Source organism: Alligator mississippiensis, chromosome 1 (assembly GCF_030867095.1).
Source record: "Alligator mississippiensis isolate rAllMis1 chromosome 1, rAllMis1, whole genome shotgun sequence".
Classification (NCBI taxonomy): Eukaryota; Metazoa; Chordata; order Crocodylia; family Alligatoridae; genus Alligator; species Alligator mississippiensis.
Window position 1 is genome coordinate 124,062,244 of NC_081824.1, and position 24,498 is coordinate 124,086,741.

General features: G+C 40.5%; 1 protein-coding gene across 4 annotated transcripts in view; it reads left to right on the plus strand.

Moving 5' to 3' along the window:
• PHACTR2 (phosphatase and actin regulator 2) overlaps positions 1-24,498 on the plus strand; it is a 245,001-nt gene that overhangs the window by 205,663 nt on the left and 14,840 nt on the right. For all 4 annotated transcript variants that reach the window (XM_014605548.3, XM_019488385.2, XM_019488384.2 and 1 more), the window contains 5 exons: positions 4,572-5,115; positions 6,905-7,104; positions 8,405-8,561; positions 11,148-11,203; positions 20,312-20,373. In XM_014605548.3, coding sequence (XP_014461034.2) covers positions 4,572-5,115; positions 6,905-7,104; positions 8,405-8,561; positions 11,148-11,203; positions 20,312-20,373 — 1,019 coding nt within the window. The remainder of the gene's footprint in view (positions 1-4,571; positions 5,116-6,904; positions 7,105-8,404; positions 8,562-11,147; positions 11,204-20,311; positions 20,374-24,498) is intronic.

Here is a 24,498-nt window from a genome sequence, read left to right on the forward strand (position 1 = left end):
AGAGGACTCATCACTTTGCTGTCTAACAAATGTATATGCAAGGTCATATGGTGATGGTACAACTACAAGCCAAGGATACAGGGAGGTGTTGGGGAGATTCTGGAGATGACCTGGAAGGCCAAATTCATGTAGATCACCCCAAGATAAAATTATTCTTGGAAATAAAATTTCTTCTGGAAATAGCTACAATTCCATCAAATCTGACAGGAGACTATGAGCTCTCAGGATTTAAAACCATAAAAACCTTCAAGCAGTCTTTCTTCTAGCCAGTAGGATAAATTTTAGCTCATTGGAAAAGACCAATTATTCCTTCAGTTGACTGATGGTTTGTTAAGATACGGAATACTTTGGCTATGGAAAATATGTGCTGCCAGCTAAGTGGCAAATAACTGCAATATAACAATGACATTAAATGAGATAATATAAGCAGTCAAGCCTAGGACTCTAATATCCTTTGAATTTAAATGGTCATAAATTAGAGAATGATAAAAATTTAAACTATTGAAATATAACTAAAGCACAAGTGACTTTAGAACTGATTCACTTGTAGATACAGTAATCTGACTCCTACAGCACCTGCATTTTCTGTCCTCTTGAAAGCTCACAATGCATTGTCTCCATTTCTTCTCTCCAAATACATCCCTGTTCATACCTTGCAAATGTTGGCAGATTTTTAGAGCATGAAAACTATCTGAAGGTACTACTAAGCTGCTCAAGTTTTAATCATGACTATGTCATAAAAACATCCTATTCACGAACTTCACATTAGCTGTCCTTGCTACATCAATTGATTGCAAGGACAAACATGGTGATAACCCTGAATGTATTGCTTGTACTCCTCATCCAGGTGGAAAACTAAGTTCCTTCTTGGTGAGGGAACACTGACAAGGTAAAGCCCACAGGGGATTTAGGTAAGGTGGGGATTAAAACATCAAATAAATTCACTAGTTTGCTTAAGACAAGTGCTATTCCTTGGGTCAGCTTCAGCCTTCAGTAACATTTCTGCAACTCCATAGAAATACTGGGATTGCTTTGGGTATAAGGGAGATAAATTTGGTCTTTAATACATACTGTACCAATCATTTATTTGGACATTAGGCACTCAATGTTATTTTAAGATTTGGTGGATATATTAGGTGATCTGGTTTTTATAGTTCTGGATTTAAAAATGTTTAGCACATAATAGTCAAGGTAAGGCACCAGGTATGGCAATACATAAGCTACCAATGGAGTTGGCTGAAAGTAACATTTTACATTACAAACATCTGACAATGGGGGAAATAGTTTTCTTCTAAACTTCCCATGCAAAAACTCTGTTTCATAAAAATGGAAGTGTTGCTAAGGTGCTTCATGAGACATGTAGTTTCAGTGCCTACATTCCCATTGTCCTCAATAGGCTGGGCTGGCATGATAAGGAAGTGCACTGTGGAAATCCCTACCCATCATGTTATGACAGAATGTATCATCCAGCTAGGGAGCCCAGCCTATAAAGGGGATTGAGGACGTGTAGCAACAGAACAACAGTTCTCACCTGGTGTCAAAGCAAAGCATTTATAAATGGTAATATTTCAGGTTCTGCATGCAATACGTTGCTTTTTACACAAAACAAAATTTTCCACAGGAAGAAGGGACTTGTGGGTGAAATAATAATGAAAACACAATTTTCCAATGGAAAAAGTTTTGACAGAAAACTTTTCAACCAGCACTGACAACAACAATAATTGATATTTCTGACCCAGGGGGAGGAGATCTCTTCAGAAGACATTTTGTCCTGTTTTCCAGCTTCATTTCACGGCCAAAGAGGTTTTGATAATTACATTTTTTTTAATGAAGACACCTTTAGAAGTTGACCTGGTGATAATCATAGATTGATGTACATTATATTGGGGTTCTTCACTTTAAGCCTGAGGCTAGTTGATGTTAAGCCTGTACATTAGTGCTTTGTTAGAAGGCCAGAGTGCTCAACACATTAAAGGATTGAGTCCTTTGTAAGCAGCCTTCATCTTCACCTTCACAGAAACTGTTCTGCTAAAAAAAAATGCAAGATGCAGCTATCCTCTGTTTTTAGTGTGGCTCCCACTGCTTCTCTCAAACATGTTTCTTCAATTGACTCGTAAGTTAGTTGCCTATAAAACAGTGCTTACTTGCAATACCAGTGTTTCAGGGAGGTTCGTATTAATGCATTTTATAGTTGACTTAAAAAGAGAGCAAGTGATTTGCCCAAGGTGATAAAATGAAACTCTAGAGATTTTTTCAGCTGCATAGAAGAGCACACCAGTTTCTAGGTGCCAGTATCCCAAATAACGTATTAGAGGAGAAAATAGCATAATATGCTTGATTATTATTTTCTTATTTAAGATCTGAAGCAAACTATGTATGAGAGTTATTTTTAGATCATGAGCTTATTTCATGGTAATAAATTTTGTCAATAGCTGTATTTTTGTTCCCAGCATAATCTGCTCCTTTTAAAAACACTTAAAAGTAGAGTGGATTTTTCTTACACATTTTTAACCTTTTATTTTACTCAGAAAACTAAACCCCAAGTTTGATATGTGATGCTTACAGTGCTTTCATTCACACTCTTGATTTTAATACATTTTTATTATAGCAGAAGTGTTTGACTTAGCCAATATTTTGATAGAAAGGATTTGACTGTATATTTTTTAAAAGTGAGAATCAAAATTCTTGGCCACAACTCCCAGTTAATATATCAGGTGTGTCTATACTGCAGTCAGAGTGTAGTACATGTTGGCATGCCCAAATTAACTTAATTTTGGTTAGTTTAGGTTGAAATGCAGCAGCATGGATTCCAGCAGATTCTCATGGTTTCCTGGCTGGTATGTGCAACCTGGGCAGAAGCCTGCCCCACACAGCTTCACTGCTGTCATTACCAAAGCTCACAAGAGAAAAGTTAGGTTTGGGACACGTACACATGCTGCAGTCCCATCTCTCTTGCAGCATAGGAATGCCCACTGATTAACTGTGAAACAAACTTTTGAAAAACACCATGCTTCTCTGTGCCTTAGTTTCCCTGTCTAATATAGGGGAGAAGAATTTACATGTACCTAGTAAAACTGAATTAAGTAATGTCCATAAAGTGCATCTACTGGTAGATACTCATATGACAGTGATGTAAAATGAAATGATGAGGTTCTCATAGTCTGGCAAACACAGATAATCAGAAAGGTCACTTTTAAAAGTCATCTTTAGCTGTAGACCATTTAGGGCTAAATTTGTTAGCTTTCTTTAGGAGCTGGCATTGTTTGGAAAAGAGAGACACAAGAGTTTCCACTGGAGCTAGACAGGCAATAAGTGTTTATTCTCCTCAGAGTATATGCCAATAATGCCCACTGATACTTGGCTCGTGGACATACAAGACCACAGCAGAACGTACCACATGTTTAACAGCTGTGACTTAGGACCCTGGTCCACAGACATAGTAATAACTTACGATAACATGATAAAGTGCCTAAGTGACAAAACTCTAACAGTACGTCTTTACTGCCCCAGTACAGTGTCCATCAGCATGGTTCTGAGGCATAGGAAACCCTCTCCACATGTGTGTTACCTCCTGAGTCAGAAGTAATATAGCTACTTAGGTGCAGTGCTGCAGATGTGCCATTAGGCCCTGCCTGTCAGCTTTGCACTAAGCCAGCTAAGTTATTCCCAGTCCAGGAGATAGTATGCACAGAGCAGGTACAGTGTATATCAGTACAACACTGCCTGGTATCAGTGGCTTGTTCTTATCATGCCATTAATTCAACATGTGACCAGGTGCTCTCCCATGGTTAGGAGCCCCATCAGGCGATGGGGTTCCCAACCACATGCTTTCCCAGCTGCAAGTCCCACAGCTGCTGAATCTCACAGCTGGAGTAGCATTCCATGCACTGCCCCAGCTGTGAGTGTGATCAGCTGCAGGGCTCGCAGCTATGGGAGCTTGCTACTAGCTAGTGCAGGGGCAGCCTGCAATCACAGTCTAAGGCTCCCTCTGCACCAGCAGTAACACGTGGTTGGATCTGGTAATGTAGCGTGGCAGGAGGCATGATTGTGTGGGTGGCACATCAAATCCTATCACGCCTTTACCTGAACATCTAGAGGGGCACTTAGACGCTTATAAACTGAAGCTTTATTGGAAGCCAGTAGTTATTTATGCTTCTACCTGCATAAGTAGCTTTTAAGACAGATTCCTCAGCTACTCAGGTACTTTGAAATTTTTCTCTGATATAGTTATTTCTCTAGTGAGGACAATAAATGCATTTTTTTTAAAAACAGCTGGATTTTTCAGGTTATGACTAGACACATTTTAGCAGTTGGTACAGAATAGCTAAGTCAGGCGCTCAACTCTGATATTGATCTCCTCCATGACCTTTGGGCAAATGCTCCTATATTCCCATCTCTAAAGCTGGTGCACCAATACTCATGCTTTGTCGCTTCATAGTAGGGGTCCTTCTAGATGTACTAAGTTCAGTTATTTAACTGGTAAAAATATCATTGCAAAATTCATTTCTTGTGCTTCAAAGTGAAATGCTGCATTGATGTGGTGGTAAAATGTCTGTCCTTTTTCATTTTAGCTAGTTCCTCTCATGGAAAAAAAATACAAGCCTCCAAGTCATCTTCTTCCCCAGCTCCTTCATCTACATCATCTCATCCTAAAGCCTCAAAGGAGACAACTTCCAGTAAAACAGGCACATCAGGGACTGCTAAGGGCAAGAAAAAACCTGCAAAACAGTCAGGCCCACGAACAGGACCAGATGGGGCTGTTTTGTCCACCTCAAATGTAGTAGTCAACAATTTAGAAACAAAGGTGGAAAACTCTGTGCCCAAGCAACCTCCATTTATCATTTCTGAAGCTGAAGATACTGACCAGCAGATCAAGCTAATTGTCCCTCCTCCTCCCACCGCTGCTCCTCCTCCCCCCCCATCTCTTCCTACTCTAGCCAGTCAGTCCACAGTCTCCTCCGATATGCAAGATATACCAGTTAGTTCCAGAGCAGGCCTTTCTGTCCCTGTTTCAGATGTTAACCATCTTCTCCAGACTGAATGTGAAACAGAGAATGAGAATGTAAGCAGCACAGCACTAGACAACAGCCTTGATGTTAGTGAAGATGCACAGTGGTAAGACTTTACTGCCTTTTTAAGTACTCTGGAAAATGTTAATTGTTAAGGATAGTGAAACTATTCAGATAACCTAAGGAACACTCCCAGTCCAGAACCTGTACCTTTGCTTACCAATCAAATCAAACTTTATAGATCTAAAATACAGATCCAAAAATGTATTTACTAAGTTTTTCATTTTTATTCATCTTCAGTTGGCTATAGACTTCCACATCTCTGTCATGGCTAAATGATAATGTGGCAAAATGCATGAAAAAAAATATTCCTGTAAAACTCTTCCACTGTAAACTAAATAACATTTGTAATAACAATAATTTCCTCTTTTCTCCCTTTCTGAAAAAAATAAACAGTACTTCATGAATTAGGTTTTCTGAGACTCCATGAAGTCAGTTAAATTGCTATTCTGCACCCAGAAACTCCACTGGTTGGGCATCACTACTAAACCCTAAGGCAACTAGAGACAAGGTGATTTCAAAGCATCTCTTCCAGAGGCAGAACTTATTAGAATTCTTAATAAAGAAACTTGTTCTCATAAGCTTTTTGAGCTATGGTACCATTTAATGCTTTTTCACCTTCACTTCAATGCACTTTATGAATGTTAATTCCTACAAAGCTGCTGTGAAACAAAGTATTCACATTCTAGTTTTATAAATGGCAAAATGGAGAGAGGTGGTTCAAGTCATCCCAGCTGGAAAGATAAATCAAGAATTTCTTGCTCTCAGTCCTGAGAGTAAGCCAGTAATTGATTGTTCATTATGACCCACTGCATTCTCCATACCTCCTTGATAATGATCTGCTGCAATTCCTTTGTGACCTATTCAAGGAGAAAATTGCTATTGAACTAAGATCTTTTAACCACATTTAACCACTCCAGGTTGCTTCTGGTTTGTTGTAAGCAACAGTAAAGGTCATGGGCAAACACTTGATTAAATGATAGGCCAGGTAGTGGCTGACCTCACATCAGTATGCAAGTGGGAGAGAAGGCACAGGAAGCTTCACTTCCTCCATGCCTTTTGCATCTTGCACAGGGGACGGCCACACCATGGCTAATGAGCCCATGAGGACCTCCAGTACAGTAAAATGTCTCAAAGGCACAAGCAAGCACAGTGTGTCCTTTGCCAGCATCTCTGCTCCATTTACTCATGATGTTTAATGTTCTCCAGAATGTCATTTGTTATAGCCTGACTGCTTAGTTGCTTCCTGACTCAACACAACCACTTGATTGACAACAAAACAGCAAGTAGATCTTTCATTCATGTCCCACAGGGTGATATGAGAAGAGTCACATGAAAGTGAATTACAAAAGTTTTAAAATACATTTTTGGTTCAAATCAAACTCTACAAAATCTCAGTTCAATATCTGAATCTACATGCAAACCTCAATTTATAGTAGTTGGACCTATCTGATAGACTTTTGGCATCTTTCAGCCTGGTAAATTATACAAATATCAGGTGTTATAAAGTGCAAGCCGAGAATTGTAATTATATTTTAAAACACTGGCCCACCCTGACACCTGTCAGAGAACATATTCCAACTCATCACCCTATTCCCTTTTACTTCCCTCTCTTGTTAGTTGTTAGCGCATATTATATATTATTGTTGCTGCAGGGCTGAGATTAAATCATAAAATGTTTTGTTTACATAAGCACTGCAGCATCCCTCTTTGTGAAGAGTTATGGGCTGGAATAATCTAGCCTGAATTGTCATGCTTGCTTGTACAGGCTGCCTCACTCTGCTGTGCCCTTTTGTTTGGGTTAATGTTACAGTATCTTTATTATGAATTTGCAGTTCAGTTACCCAAGAAGACCAAAAAGAGGAGACTCCTAACCTAACAGGTCCTGAACCACCAGAAGAGCCCTCCAAGAATGTTGCCCCTCTAGAAAGCGATAGCAGCAAAGAGAACCACACCAGTGACTCCGATTCCGATGGGCCAATACTCTACACTGATGATGATGACGATGACGATGATGACAATGCAAGTACTGAAAGTAAGAATAGTTGAAGTAGGGATGCATAGGGGAGAAAAAATCTCTTTATCAGAATGACAAAAGAAAATCCATCAGTCAGCAGACAGCTTATGTCAACTGTTTTTTAAAGCAATTAATTCCGCCTCAGCTTTGGACTTCTCTTAGCAGAGAGGGACAGTCTGTATGTGCATGTGTGTATTAAAGTTTTGAAATCTGAGGAAGCTTGCCTCGGGATAATGAGAGAGCTGATCATATCACCATAGTCAGCTTGACTAGTCTGAATGCGGAGGAAAGGCAGGTGAATGAGCATTTCAACCTTTTGGTTGCTGGTTTTAGACAAGACAGACCACATGAAAAGTGTTTCCCACAGGGATATTGTGTAAGCCAGGGGGGCTGTAATGAAATTGAAGTCCTTTACCACCCTGTCTTTGGTATAGCTATGTATCAGGTTTGTATTAACTGAAACCTGACACATTCATAGAGCAGTACATCTTGTGTGAAGTGATTCTGTGGTAGTCTTAGTCTCATACTTGCCTTAGAGGTGCCTACGTCATAAAATATGGCTGTCAAGTAACTTATCTAGTGCCCTTTGGCAGGGGATCGGTAGACAAATATGGAAACTGAATGAGCCAATACCCACTTGTTCCTAACTTTGGTTGTTTCTCTAGTTGGTTGAAGCATATTGGTAGGAAGCTTACACCACCATTTTCATTTGTCACCCATTTTGTGATAAACCTATGACTTCAGTCCACAGGGCTTTCCATCTAGAGTACTTTATAGTAACTAAATGCACTTTCTTCTTTGCAAATGCAAAGTTCTCTAATTTTTACAAATTCTCTTTGATTTTAATTACAGATGAGTTAATGTTTTCAAAGTGCTATGAAAATGAAAAGCCAAGTGCTAGGTAGCATTAAGTTTAAAAAATGAGAAGGGGGAGTGAGGGAAAAGGTGAGAATCAAACTGAAGGGTCTGAGGCTAAAGGAGAAGCATTTGCTAAGCATGGAGTTTGAAAGCAAATAAAACAACCTGTAATATATCAGATTTCAGATTTTTATCAAATCGCTTCACAGATGACAGGCAATGCTTGTATTTTCGCTCACTGCCTTCTAACATCTTGGCTGTTAGTTTATTCTTTTGTACTTCGGCCTTCAATCATCATGAGCTGTGCTGAAACTATTTTTCTTCTGATGTTAATTAAAATTCCTCTCCTGCATGTGGGGAAAGAGGCTGCTATGGGGATGTATAAAAGTCCTTGCTGAGAGTTTGCATCTGTAACCTGAGCATGAATGAACTAAGCCTGCCCTCCTCCTTTTTCCCTCAGGCTCTTTGGCAAGTAAAATCCGTCGGAGGGATACTCTTGCTATCAAACTTGGCAACAGACCATCTAAGAAAGAATTGGAAGACAAAAACATCTTGCAACGTACATCTGAAGAGGAGAGGCAGGAAATCAGACATCAGATTGGAACGAAGCTAGTAAGGTATCAGTTGCAATTTGAATGTGGGTTTGCAAGGTGGGGAGAGAATCGAGAACATTGTCGTACAACCTAAAGAGGGCCACAATATTTGGTGCAGGTTACTTTAGGTCAAGCTGGCTGGAAAACAAGCTTTTCATTTTGCAAAAAAATTCAAGGTTTCAGCATTGGATTGTTTTCGTACATGGAGCAAATGTAAACCTTTAGAAAAAGTTTCGTGAAAAAAACAGAAAGAGAGAGCCCAGAATAGCCAATAGCAAAGTGGTTAAGGCACTAGGTTCTAGTCCCTGCCCCAGATCAGCGTTAGGGTGGACGCATGGGTAGTGGGTCAAGCAGACATGCTAGAGTAAGGGCCACTGAGATCAAGCGGAATATCAGTCTGAGTCCAAAGTAAGAAGCCAGAGGTCATGATGAAATCAGAGTCAAGACAAACTCTTGGTCATACCACAAAGTCAAAGCCAGAGGAGGGAGCACTCAGAGACAAGCAAGACAGGAACACAACAATCAAGAAAGGGACCTAGCAGCACAATAGCAGGAGCAGTGACAGACAGATACTGGCAAGGATCCAAGCAGGAGGGAGGTACAAGTTTAGGCTGGAACTTAGGTCAGAGTCAAGGCTAGGCAGGGTTCAAGTGGGATCTCTAGGTAGGAACAAGACAGGTCAGGAGATGCAGCCAGGCAGTCTGTTTGTTCAGACAACTCTCCGCTGGCTGGTCTGAGTTTATATAGGGCAGTGTGGATGGGGCCTCCTCCTGAGGACTCTGGGGATGACTCAGCCAGGGCCCTGATCAGCTCCAGCTAGGCCTGGATTCATTACAATCAGGCATTTGAACCAGGCTTCCTAGCCACTGAGTTATGAAGTCACTCTCTCTTTGCCCCAGTGCATATTAAATTATTTATACTAACTAAAAGAGACTGACTTTTTAGCACTGAGATAGCAGCCTGCTCCAAATCTGAGTTTCCAGCATTCTGGGTGAGTTTGCTAAGTACTGGCCATTGGGTGTTGGGGGTGGACATTTCTCTCCCTTCCTAGGCTTAAGCAGGTTTAATCAAAAACAATGCAATTTTGCACAAAAAAAAAAAAGGTAGCAGTGTTGACAAATTGTCATTTTCCTATTACAGAACATTTTGTAAGAACAAAATAAGAGTTGGTGAGGAATTGGCTTTTCCAGCTCTGTGAACACTTTGCGTGTGTACTCAAGAGCCAGTGAAATAATTTGATTTAAGTAATTAAGTGAAAATGTGGAATTCAAGGGTCTCTTTTCTTAACAATGGAGTTATCTACATTGTCTTCATAGTTTAAACTGAGCAAGTTGTTCTTTATTCCTGTCCTACACTTCCTTCTTGTTGCTGGTACCACGTAACAGCTGGCATGTTCTGCTCCAGAGGTGGCTGCATTTTGGGATGGGTAATGAATATCTGATTAACTCGGTGAACTGCACCACCTTACCGGATTCCTGCCCCACAGTGAAAGCCAATGGAATTCTGTGTGTTCATGGACTCCTCTGCTTCCATACCCAGAAAGTCCATCTTGCAAAGCTCAGCTCCTCGGCTTCAGCCGTCCAGCCTGCCTCACTGAATTACTCAACTAAGGTTTGCCAGTGATGAGGGGCCAGTCTGAGTTTTGTTAGACAGAGGAGATACCTCTGGGTCTGGGTCTTCTAACTTCTACAGCTACCCAAAATTAAATTCCATGTTGAAATTTCTCCTGTTGCTCTTCAGCTCAGAAGTAAATGCATTTAATAAATATAATGGCAATACCAACCATGTTCTGCAGTGTACAAGTTTGCAAATTAAATCCTCTCTCACCATAAAAAAATGCTTAGGTACATTTTTACATATAAGTAACTAGTCTTGATTTAAATCAGACTTTGCATATATGTAGCAGTCAGTAAGAAATGGGAAATCCTTGCATTTAAGAAAAAATAAAATGGGCAGAAGTTCTTTTAAAAATGTTTTAAAATGTTCCTACTATCACACAGTATAATCCACAACAATATAGATGCTTTATATAAAGTCCTTTTTACGTGCTGGGCACATCTACACCTACATTAATGCACCGTAGTTAATGCGCATTAAGTTTAGTACCTATAATAACCATCACTTCTGCACACTAGTGTCAGCATCCACCTTGTCAGTGATACTAATGCTCAGTAGACTAATTCTACTGTGCATTAGTGCATTAACACAGCTTTTGCTGTGATACACTAATGCGCAGTAGAATTAGTCTACTGAGCATTTAGCATCTTGGGTAGATGCGCCCACTGTATCCCAAAATGGAGTCTTTAAAAGTTTGCCCACAGTTTTATGATTGAAGTCACATGCTTATTATTTACGTGGCCATGTGGCCAGTTATTCATCTTGTTAGATATGTGCCTGTTCCGTACCCATTTTTATGCATGCAGGCATGGTAATTGTGTATGCAAATAAGCTGGGCGATTGCACACCTCGTTCTCAGTGACAAAAAATAGCGTTAATGGTTCCATTTAGAAGATTGATTATAGGAGCTATGTTATAAACTTAAGTTTTTATTTTTAATGTTTGATTAATAGATTGTTGATTTCTAACTGGTCATTTAATTTGTTCTTGCAGGAGACTTAGCCAGAGGCCCACAACTGAAGAGCTAGAGCAAAGAAACATTCTAAAGCGTAAGTATTCTATGCAGATTATGGTTATTTATTCAGCACATAAGCACAACATCTGCTGGATTTATTAGGAAACCTGTCTGGAGAAAAATGATGCTGATGAAAGTATTTTGACAACAAACTCATCAGTAAGCCTGTGATGGTCATACTGTAAACAGGCTGCATTCAGCAGGCTAAAACATGCTGTTGGTCATACCCACAGCAAGCTGCGTGAATATGGCTGAGGGTGGAATCTACCACTAAAGTTTTTAAAATCAGTCGTGCATCTAGGTGTGGCTTAAAGGTATTTTTGAGCTATTTAATTAATCCCCGCTAACTTTTATGAGAAAGAAGGGAAATCTTATGGACCCTCTAAGTCAGGGCAGAAATGGGTGCATGTATTATAAAGAGTGACAGAAGGAGGAAGGATAAGGTATGCTTCAATTCTTTGAAAATGTCTGAGAAATTACAAGAAATTACTTCCTTTCTAAAGTTGCAATAATGCTTGTGGGTTCCTTTTGTAGTGAAAAGAGTAGGAAGATTTCCACATGACTAGATGCTAGGCTAGCCATGCTTACTTTTATATCTGCTTCACTCATGCATATATTTGTGCCTTTTTCCATAGTGCCTCCATCCTCAAAGCACCCTCACTAAACTGATTCATAAGGTTTCCACTACATCTTTGAAATCCTTCCTTGAGATACTTATCTTCCATTTCTGCAAGTAATTTGACCAATAATCTTAAAAAGGTGGCGGTATAGCTGAATATTATTGATTGTTATTATTTCATTTTTAAAAATCAATTCGATTAAGTATATCAGACACATTTTGATTGCATGTTGGTCTTCCATTTTATTCTGTTGCTTGTGTACTTTGGAGCAGGAAGTGTGTTTCACTTTCTAAATGCTTGCATCCCATGTGTGCTTCCTAATACCAATAATGAATTATGGTAATAAATATTGGAACGATAGTACTCTTGGAAACCCTATCACACTTTGCAACCAAACAAAAAATCATCTGGCAATCTTCTCACCTTCACATGGATGATACAGTATGTGTAGTGCTACAGTTTCAAACTCACAGTCAGCTTTTTCATGCCTTGATTTCATCTTGGCAGACAAGGTTTCTTGGGTGAATCTGACATCTTTTATTAGACCAACCCAAATAGTTGGAGAATAGTTATTAAGCAAGCTTTCTGGTTCAAAAACCCTTCGTCAGGCTAAGGAAGTTTCAGCAGTTAGTGTGTGCTCTCCCTGGGAATGAAAAGTAAAGAAGCCAGAGGCTGGGCTGGGGAGTCAGTTGTCAGGCAGATTATAATGTGTCAAAAATCCAATGTCTATATTTAGTCCATGATTTTTAGTATTTCATCTTGGCACACTTAAATGGCACACTTAAATGCAACATGCTGATCGAAGAGAGGAAGAAAAGGAAGCATGGATTACACGTCCAGTGAAATCTAAGTGATATTGGCAACATCAGGTGACCCAGCCAACAAACTGGAAAAAAAGTTATTGGCTTTCAGAAAAACCATTAAAGCTGATAAAATACCACTGCTTCATCCAGCCTCTCAAAAGATAACTTAGCACCACTGTTTAAACTGTAACTTCTGGTTTTCTGCTATGTGCCATGGTACACAGGAGAGGGTTCAACAAGCTCCTGGCCAAGACATTATCTCAATAGATGTTCAGCATGCAAAATTCTGAATTTATATATTACGATGTCAAACATAATAAAGACAAATATTAAGTGTGTATATATTTATGTGATAAGTAGTCTGCAAATGCTGAACCACATGAGAAAGATAATTCTAAAACACAGCAAGACACAAACAATACCCACTGGCTTTGGGAATTTCAGTCGCACATCTCATCTCCAGGTAGCTCTGAACAGCTAATCTACCAACATGCAAAATTGCATAGTCAAATTAAAAACCACATGTAGCACTTTTTTTCCTTTTTTCCTGTTATTGTTGAAAATAATAGCAAAGATACAGCTGCAGTAACTATACATCCTGTTTTCCGGATAGTCCCATTTTAAACACCCGTCCCAGACATACATTATTTTAGGCAAATGACACTTTTGTCCCATTTTCAGGGAGACATCCAGGAACAGAAATTTATGCAGTCATCCTAAATGTAGCTAATAGAGACTAGCAAAAAGAATTCTTTTCTGTTTCAGTTGGTTTACTTTGTACCTTTGACAGCACTTTGTTATGTAGTAACTGTCACGATTTCCCCTATGTAGCCAGTCATTTTCTCTTGGTGTCTGTATGGGTCTTTCTCAAAGCAGCAGAGGAAAAGAAAATAATGTGGAATATTCAATTATATGACTACAAATATGTGCAGAAAAATATAATATAGTATGAGTGACATCAGGCTGATCAGTAGGCCAGATCAGGCCCACAGATTAGCCACATACACTGGAACCAATGTGTGTCCATGCCACATGTGGCTCCCACTTTTACTAATTTTTTAAAATATAATGTATTTCAAATTGAAGGTGATCATTTAAAAAACACTTAGTGAGCATATAAATGGACTTGGGCACCGAAGTATGATTCTGATCCACCCTGCTTGAGTCTATAAAAACAGTTGAGGCACAAGATGGATGGTGCCACCTTCTCCTTGTTGCCTTTTTTGTGATTCAGTCCTAAAGGTAAAACGACCATGTAGTACAAGTGGATGCATTAATGGACTTTCAGAATTTGAGCAGAATGGAATAGAATTGCATTTAGGGACCAAGTCCCTTTGGATGCCTAGTTGATGGAATAAAATCTGAACTAACTCATTATTAATGCAGATTTCCATGTGTTCTTTCAGTGCTTAAACCAAATGTATTGTGTAGTCCGCCCTCTTCCTGTGGACACTTCTGAAATGTTTTTTTTTTTTTCTTTTAAAGTCCTGTGTTGTTGTACACAATACTTACGAATGAGTCAGAAATTCGTTCATAAATCTTTCTTCCTGCTGATTTTTAAATATAGTGTGGCTGGTAGGATAATGTTTTTTTCATGTAAACTAAGCAGCACTACAACTAGGAGAATTTTTTAATTTATTTTTTGACACAAGTTTGGGATAGATGAACAGGTGAAAGGATAATTTGAAATGAACCAAATATTTGCCTCAAATTTAAATGGAACTCAAACCGTTTTGTCATCTGAAAAAAATAATTCTAAGCTAAAGTAGGAAATTCACAGGAATTCGGCTCTATGGTGATAGTTTGAAGTATAGAAACTCCTGATATAGAGCATGGTTATGTGGGATTCAAGCCTGATTTTTAAATCAGAAAGATGTGCATGAGTTGATAAAAGCATCCAGACCTTTGTATGCTTCCACACAAGCATCAAGAAAATATGACAATTTAAGCAGTGACCTGAATGAATTATTATAAGGCCAGATCTAAGCTGTTGTTTGTGCCAGATTTAAGCTGAACCAAGGCCTGGCCAGAATTTGGGTACCTAATTCACAAAAAGTGATCCACACCAAACCCACTTCAGCAGCTGTAAAATTGCTTAGTTCCTAGACTCATTAGATACCTCCATTTTTGGCCTGAAAATTCCCTAAGCACCTGGATTTTGGCTCTGAGTATGCTGAGAGGGATCCAGATAGAGTAGCTAGGTATCTAGCTCCCTAAGTGCCAGTGAAATCCAAACTGGAGCTAGAAGACACCTCTTATCCACCTCAGGCCTTGATCTATTAAGTAGCCACAGCTCCTGGGATGGTGTATGCATTTCACATTAGACAGCCATTGATTAAAAAACAGAAATAACCCTGGCATCAGGGACCAGTATGAAGAACTCCCTCCTCTCACGGGACTGTCCTCATCACTAAGCTCTCACTTGCTACTTCTCTCTTTGGCTCCATGGTCTTACACTCATAGCTGGCTGTGGCCCAGGATGAGCAGAAAGCGTGGTAGGTGCCTCTCCATCCCGACTATTTTACAACCTGGTCCTTAGGTCGCTCTCCCAAGAAAGGAGAGATGTGGACCTTCCTTAGACTAAAGTGGGCCTAAAACCTAGGTCTCCCACTTCTTGGGCATGTGTGATAATCTCTGAAGCATTTGGCAGAAGGTACAGCACCATTACCATTGCTCTAGCTCTTGTGCTTTGTGAATTCAGTGCTGCTCTCTGTAAGTGTTAGTTGCCTTCCCTCTGAGTTCTCTAGGTCCTGAGATGATGATGGTCCCTTAGGAGTAGCCCTGAGCCAAGCACCCAACCTCAGAGAAAAGACAGGAGATCTGACACACCCCTGTGCCTACCTTTTCCTATTGGCTCACTCTAGGCACCTCCGTGCTCAATGTTTGGGCACTCACCCTTCAAAGGTGCCTATCTTTGTTCATTTACTACAGGGAACCTAGTTGGATAGGTCCTGCTTAGTTGGATCATCTGCCTGAGGCAAGGCATCTAATTTTGCAGGTGTTGCTATACTTGAGTGGAAGTGCCTGTGGGTATAATTTGCATCTGGCCCCTAGATAAAGATTCATGTTTTTTAACACAAATGGGTTCCTTGTATACGGGCTTTGATCCTATGTCGATATACACCCTTCGATCAATTATAGTATTGCATTACAGCAAGAAAGCATTTTCATCTCTCCCAAGGACTCTAGTTTACAGTGATTGTGGGTTTTTTTCTGTAGCTGTAAAAAGTAGTGAGCCTTTTTGGACTGTGTACCTGTCCTCTTGCCAAGAGTGGCTTTTTAGAAACATGATGTAGCTCTTGGTGTTAGTTAAGGAATATTAATGATTACATCTTTCTATGTAAAACCAGAAAACAGAAACTGCCTTTGCTTTCCACAGCATTCCAAACCCCTAGTGCTTTGTTTGTCTTTTCTTTTTCATTTCCCTTGCAAGTTTACAAAGTAATCTAAACATAGCTAATCCCCACAGGGACACAGTGGAAAGTTCAGTTTTACACTCCTAGATTACTTTATAGTTGAAAACAGAACAGTTATTATGTGGAAAGATTTGTCTCTTCTTTTTCTTACTTTCTGTTATCAATTAAATGTCCTCTAACATAGGAGATGACAGGGTCTGATATGCCAAAATGTGCAGCAGCAGTAATGCTGGTAATGTTTTCTACTTCAAGGTCACTATAAGTGATACCAGCTTAAAATTCTGGGACCAAAATCTGGCTTGGTCTCTACATTCATGCATGCCCCAGAAACTGCAGCTGGAAAAAGAAGGAAACCATAGGTTGTGCAATCACATTTCAGCTTCCCTTTAAACCTCAGGAGAACATTTCACAAGGCTTCCATAGGTGGAGCTGTGGAAGGACATTTCAGGAGTTGGAGTTGGAGTTAACCTTATGTTTGTTTTATCCACCTTATACTGATGATATCTGCCCCTAGGACAGAAGAGAGCCTAATTAGGCATTCCCATTTAAGCCTCTTTTGTATTATGAGCAAGGGCAATGTTGCCTGGGCAAGAAAGCTTTTATGCTTGCAGCCAGGATTTGGCTCAATGGGTGAGTGTTTAAAAAAGGCCTAATTGAATAAGAATACCAAGTTCTTCCAGTGGGATTTATGTTTCTAAATCACTTAGGTGCTTTTGAAAAAAAATACATCCAATTAAAGAAAGAAAAAATAAAATGCATCCAATTAAAGAAAACACAGTAGCTGTTTGTTGCTTTGAATTTTTAAGGATAGTGTGTGTACAGCACTTACACATAACTAATGTTTGGTATTCTTTGTAGGTTTGAAATGGGTATCTTAGCAATAGAATAGGGGTGTCAAAGGCCATAAACCAGTGGACCAACTCAGCAGCCAATGCCCTGATAGCTGCCACAAGATTTCAGTTCCTTTTCGTCACAGCCTCAGTTTTATTCTGAAAAATAAAACAGTTCAACACAAGTTCAATTCATAAACTTTGTCTTTTCCCCTGATCCAGGGTCTCCTGCAGTAACCATCCTATTCCTTGTTGATATAATTGCTCTGCCTGAGAATTAGTCCCTGACCCTTTTTGGTGGAGTTTTTTTTTTTTTTGACAGATCAGCTTCCAAATGTTCTAGTCCGTTTCCTCCAAGAGCTGCATTAAGCTAGCTGCCTAAGAACTAACAAGAAACTCTTGTCCCTTTATTTTCAGCCTCTTGTCTGAATGAAGGCTTCCATTTTATCCCAGCAGGCCTGGTTCTGAATCTAAGGACATATACAGACATTACACATAGCTGGACCTAACCAAGGTCATAGGTACAGTACACATATGTACAGTTCAGCACTTAGATCAACCCAACCCTAATTAGGTTGATCTAAGTGCTGAATTCTACACGTGTGTTTGGGGAGTTTAGATCAGGCAAAAAATAGCCTGTCTGACCTAACTTAGTTCACCTAAGGAGGTGCACTACATAGATTGGGCTAACCTGTGCCTGATAAACCAAATGTATGTACACTTTTGGAGCACAGCCCTGAGGCTGGGCCCCAGTCCTGGGGCTATACTTTTCCTACACTCCCCCCGCCCCCGCTTCCCTCCAACCTTGCCAGGCTATTTTTAGCCCTCCAACCCCCCAACCCTGAACAGACAGCCACCCCTGTAGACCCATGAGCCTCCCCCTTCTTTCCCCCCAATCCTGCCAAAAAACCGCTGGGGCCACCAACCCCCCCATGTGGACCCACTGACTCTTCTCCCTGCGCCCTGCCCACTGATCCCACCTGTGCCTCCCGCCACCCTGACTTACTTAGATCATGTTCCTGGCATGGTTTCTTGCACCAGCGAATATGTGCACAAGCAGGGACCCAATCTATGGTCACATGGCTTAAAAGTAATCACGTGATCATAGATCAGGTCCCACAAACATGTGCACATGTTAGCAACCTTCTGCCATGTGACCTTTATTTCTTTCATCTGCTAAGATTCAATGAACCAAAATAGCTTTAACAGGCCAACTTGAACTGTGCCAAGTACCAAGTAATTTTATTCCCCCAAACTATAATGGTCTAGTGAAACAAAAATCAGATAGGTTGAATTATTAATAACTGTTTCTTGTAATATAATGTCAGGGATGTGATCCCATTATTTCTCATATAAAAGTTCTTACTACTCCCTTATGAGATACAGTGATTTAGACAAGAAAGCACAAAGTTATGAATAATAGATCATTTATTCTACAAAGAAAATAACAGAAACAGGCAACAAAAAAAGTGTGTGTTCAGTCACAGTCTCTTTATTAAGTGCTTCCAACAGAGATCCCATCAGGGACAACCTCCTGTAGGCAAGCTGAGTCCAAAGTGAATGAATCCCCAAATAATTAGGTCTTGCTTCATTAAATATTATGGTTATTGATTGCAAAGAAATACTATAGGTAGGTCAGTCCCAGGTGGGATTATTACAAATACCCTAAAATGGTATTTTTTAATCGGTTACTTAAAGGAGTCATGTGAACACTACTCACTCAAAACTCAGTGTCTTTATGTACTCCGCAACTTTCTTAAAGATTAGTGAAAATTAAAAATGTTTAGGTTTGTACTAAATTCCACAATATTTCTAGCTTTGTCTGTTCACATCTCCTCTTCAGGAGTATGTTGTCCAGGGATTTGGGCTTCAGAAGAGAGGCTATTAATAAGCATTACATTATTTTAATAATTCAAAAATAAAAATAATTTCAATATTAATCAACCCTCTATAGTGCTTTTGTGTGACTTGAGTGAACTAACTGAAGTTGGAGGTTTGGTGCCAGAACTTTTATAAAAGCTGATTAATTCTGTTTCTGATTTTGTCCAAAGCTCTTTCTTGTGTTGTTGAATTGTTCTCTTCCCCCCATCTTCCCTTCTTTTCCCTCTACGTGTTTCTTATACATCAGCTTTTGCATCATTAAAGGACATTTACAAGTTTTTGACAGTGATCTGTCTACAGTGACTCATGTAGCTCCAAAGACAGAAGGACAGTTTTTAACAACGTTATTATGCTTAGCACTCAATCAAGTTGCAAACCCTTTTCTGACCCAACTGCATGCTAACATGCTTTGCCTGGTCCTAGTGGATGGGGACTAATCACATAAGAGTCAAGAATCAAACCCATGGATTTTTAATCTTGTTCTTACATAATTTTGTCATGTGCATGGTAGATAAACTTAAGAACTAATGTTGTTCCTGAACCACAACTCTCAATTCAAAATTGTGACTTTGGGGAAATTAGGATCTAAAACTGAACTTTTCCATTCAGCCAGCCTCTTCTTCTAATGAGATCATTTAGCCCTAGTGAAATGTGACTTTAAACTTTCACATACAGCCCAGTGGCTTTAAACTTTCACATAAGCAGTAAAGCTGTAGAAATAATGCAAATAAATGTCTGCAAACAATCATCAATCAAAAAAAAATGCTTCACTGTATTTGTATTGCTTTTTAGGTTTGTTTTCTACAGACATTCAGGCAATCAAGTGTGACAGGCACAAAGTTTGTGGAAAGCAAATTTCAGACAGAAGCACAAATATATTCAGAAATTATGCGTTTGCATGTGCAGGTATTTGCCTCCTCCAAATAGGGCACAGAAAAAATACATTGCAATCCACCTGGTCAATCACAGTTAATAAAAAGAGCTTGAATACTGAAAAGCAAGTAACAACAGAGAGCAAGAAATGACCAAGCCATGGAATAAAAAAAAATTAAAATAATTCAGTGAATAATTTCCAGTAGCAACCAAATTTGAAAAATTTGAGCTCTGCTTCTGGATATATCACCCAGAAACATTCTTCCCTCATATATTTTCTGGAGCATTGTGGCTATATCACTCCAGCACTCTCTGCTTCTCATTGTTCTATAAGCAGAAAAGAGAGGCTGGGTTGCTTAGATGAATTATTCACTGCAAACTATTTTATTAGCCCTAGCAGACACAGTTATAGTCTGATTCTAGTGTAAAGTAACTGGGACCCTGGGAAAAGGCAGTAGTCTCCTGGCAGGTAAGTGAATCAGTTACGCATGTATTTTCACAGGGTGGAAATTCTCTGCTATATTGCTAGCATAAGACAGTAACTATAAAAGACTACTGAGCTGGGGAGGAGAGAGGATAGGTAGAAATAAGAGCCCAAAAATAAAATATGAATAACCATAAGCCAATATTCTAAGCTTTAAAGCTTTCTGTCTAGAGAAATATACTGTGCACACATATATGTTAAATATTCATCCCTTTTTTCTCTCTTCCATAAACAGAGAAGAATGAAGAAGAGGAACAGGAAGCTAGGAGGGAACTGAAGCGCAGACTCAGTAGAAAGGTGATAAAATGTTTTATGTATATTGTCCTCATTTTTATAATAAAGGATGAGAATTTTTCTTTACCCACTTCTAGTGACAAACTTCCTTGTCCCATCCCCCAGCCTCCAAAATGTGAAATCTGCTTAAGAGATAATGGACCAAATTCTTCTGCATTGTGACTCCAGTCTGTCCAATTTTCCATAAATTACAATATTCCAAAAGGCAATCAAGGTCTGAATCATGGAAATAAATATTGAACCAAATTATGATTACCTTTTGTGTGGGGAAAAAGCATCAATTGTCTTCCTGAATACCACCACCCTCCTGTACCAGGCAGGAGCAACCATATGTTTTGTCCCAGCACTTTCCCTAACTAAGGGATTTTCCAAAGAGGCATGGAAGAGGTGCAGGGCTCATAGAGCCACCACAGGTTTCCTATACACTAGCTAGGCTAGAAGCACATGCTTCATTTTTCTAAAACCTCTCCTTTGAAAGGAAAGGGAGAAGTTTGCTGATACTTCTGGGAGATGGTGAGTAATACTTTCAAAACTGCTCCTGACTAATCTAATTCTGCTCCCACTGAAGTCAATGGTACATTGGTAAAACCCACATTGACCTCATTGGGAGCTGTATATTGAGTACTGTTGGAAATCCCACCTGCTGTGCTTCAGCGATGCCCTGTATCTCTCAGCATCTCTCCCTTAATGGCACAATCTTCACTCGTAGAGGATAAATTAAATCACTAGCATTAATTACCAAGATCAGAATGAATATTATCACATAAGACAGTGCAATATAAAACTCTGTCAACAGGCAGTGTACAAGCTCTTATTTATTATTCATAGCAGAAAGTAGGATCACAGTATACAAAATGTTTATCATTGTGTCCTAGACAGTAATTTATCAATGTTACAGTTTTGGATTTTAATCTCTCTAAGTTCTTGGGTGTCTCTTTTAGTCTAAATAATGGGCAAAGGGGACTGGACTTGATAATCAAATTGATCCTTTCCAGTTCTCTGTTCCTATTGTGTGGGCCGGGCCCCGATCCCGCCCTCGTTGCCATGCACGGTGGTGATTCCAATCCCATTCTGGCCGCCATGGGCAAGCCGGGGGCGAACCGGGGTCGTATCGGACCCGTCTTCGGTGCACACACGGGCTGTGGCCAGCAGCCCGGGCACACGGGGCTGGAGAGAACCGCGGGGCGGTTTAGCGCACGTGAGTTAGAATTAGTTACGGAGGCGTAATGGTTGATTGAAAAGATTATTTACTTACACCCAAAGATGGCATTGGTGTAGGCTGGACAGGTTTCCAGGCACAGCTCCCGCTTGAACCCTCGTTGGAGGACTCTGACAAATCGATTGCTCCCACGGAGTTTGCTAGGCTCCGCGGGTCCGGTAAAGTTGGGTTCGAAAAGTTTCCCCGGAGTTACTTAGGCTCCGCGGGTCCAATAAGTTTCCCCTGGAGTTTGCTAGGCTCCACGGGTCCGAAGTTACAGGAAAGGGATACGTCTAGGATTGCGATCGGCGACGGGGAGAGGCGAGAAGCGAAAAGCTCCGTAGGTTCGGTTCTATTGCCTCTATTGCCTGCTTAGGAGAGGCGCGCCGGGTCCGCGAGGGTCCGCAGTGCTTGGAGATCTTCACACAGAATCTCTCTCATCCTCCCTCCTCCGGCTTGGGCGGAAATTACCCAAGCCTTTTGTACAGCTAGCAAGCCAATCGCTAGCCGCCATGTGTGCCTACATTAGGAATGGGCCAATAACGTGGCGCGAATCCTAATACAAATGGCGGGAACTTCTTTACAGCGTGTATCACTACGTTGCAAGAAAGAGATGCACACTGCAAAGAAGCTGCAATCCGGCGGGAAATCCCCTGCTGCACCAGAGTTCTCTCTAGCAGCAGAGAACTCTACTGTGCAAAGAAAGCATCAAATTGGCGGGAAATAATTTAGCGGTGCCGAAACGCGCACACAAACAAAAAATCACAACTTTGGGTTGTGACACCTATGAGAAACTTTTAAAGCCTTAAAAAATAAGTCTACACATATTTGCAATATGAGGGTCAATCAGAAAGTAATGCCTTATATTTTTTTCCTCAGTCAGTGCTATTAAAAAGAATAATAAACTTGCACAGAAAATGTGTACATTATCATTGACCACACAGCTATTTTTCAGCCTAGTTTCCTTCTGTATCAATGGCCTTTTCTACTAGTGAATAAGGTCGTGTTTCCAGATGTTTCATAGATGTTAGGGGCTGGAAGGGACCTTACAGATCATCAGATCCAGCCTCCCTGCACTTGGGCAGGAAAGATTGCTGGGGTCAGATTGCTGGGGTCAGCAAGTTGAACATCAAGACGTTTTTTGAAGATCTCTAGAAGTTTTTTCTTATGTCTGGTCTGAAGCAATCTTCAATCAGTTTGTGCCCATTGTGTTTCTTGTCCTCCCCGGGGGCCTTTGTGAATAGATGCTCCTGCAGGCCCTGATGTATGCCCCTGATAGACTTATAGGCTGTCAACAAGTCCCCTCTGAGTTTTCTCTTCTCTAGGCTGAACCGTCCCAAGTCTTTCAGCCTCTCATATGGCCTGGTCTCTAGGCCTCTAATCATGCATGGCCCTCCTCTGGACTCTCTCGAGCTTCTCCACATCCTTCTTGAAGTGTGGTGCCCAGAACTGGACGCAGTACTCCAGCTGTGGTCTCACCAAGGCCAAGTAGAGTGGGAGGATGACATTTTTAGCCTTGCTTGAGATGCCTCAGTAGATGCATGCCAGTGTTTGATTAGCTCTGCCAGCTATGGCATCGCATAGGTGGCTCATGTTCATTGTGTGGTCTATCACGAAACCCAGGTCCCATTCAGTTGTGATGTAAAAGTACTTGCCTTTGTTGTGCAGCCACTCTTGCTCAACACTCTATCGTTTCACTTTCACCCCAAAGTAGTCATTCTCATAGTCAAGCCTTCATCCTCAAGGCTGTACAGAGGATGTGGCAGCGCAGTCCATATCAGTGATGAGATTGCCTCTGCTTCTGTGGTGTGCAACCTAGTGTGTGGGAGAGCACTGCTGTACAGAAGTACCTCAGACACGTCTATACTGCAAGGGGATTTTTAAATAATGCTTCAGTTTCTTCAGTTTTGGCATAGACCTCTGGGTTGACTGTGGCCCCTTAGGCAAGAAGTCAACAAGAAGAAACTTTCATGGCCATGGCTTACTATATAGGCAACCATTGACCCTCTGGATCATGGCATATATGTAAGAGGTCTAGTAAGGGGCCTGATGAATCTGCTTATAGCTGAGAAGCCTAATTCAAGAGTGACACAGCTTGTTACAAGTTTCACAGATCCATAGGTTGTCTGATTTGGAGTCCAAGTTTACAGCACGTTGCTTCCTTTTTTCTCATTTTGCTTCCATCCTCTGCATGAAAGCCGCTTCATGTTGAGCTGCACCCAGGGCCAGATGTTCCCTCCAGATTGGACAGGATTCTGTTCACTCATTCCAGCCTTCTACACTGAAGTTGAATGACTTCATATCATTTTTGCACGTGTCATGGTACCGCCCTAGAGGGTCACCTTGCTTTCTAGAGCCATCTCAAATCTCATTATACAAAATATTCTTGGGGATATGGTCTCCTCCAATTTTTCTGACATGCTTAAGGCATCGCAACCTTCTCTTCTTGATAGTGGTTTCTAAGGGTGTATTGACACTTGCATTTACTCCAGTTTAAAGTTACCGCACAGTAAGTGGGAATAGGCCGGAGTCTACATGTGCAGGCATTAAAGCGCATTAATGCTGTGTGTGGACTGTCTTGGAACTAACTCTGACTTGGAACTAAAGTTAGTTCCAAGACAGTCCTCACACATAGTGTTACTGTACAGTAAGGTGTCTACACATGTGGTACTGCACAGTAACTAAGTGAGCCCTAAGTGTGTCAGTTCTGCATGCTCCAGTACTTCTGTGTTTGGTATTTTGTCTTCCCACTTTATTTTCAGGATCTTGCAGAAGCATCTCATGTGGAAGCTGTCTTACTGCTTAGCAGATAAACAATAGAAGGTATTACTTTGACTGACCTTTATATATATATCTGGAATGGCAATTGGCAGCCTACAGCCCACTGGCCATATCTGGCCTGAGGAGGCATAGGAACCAGCCTGCAGATA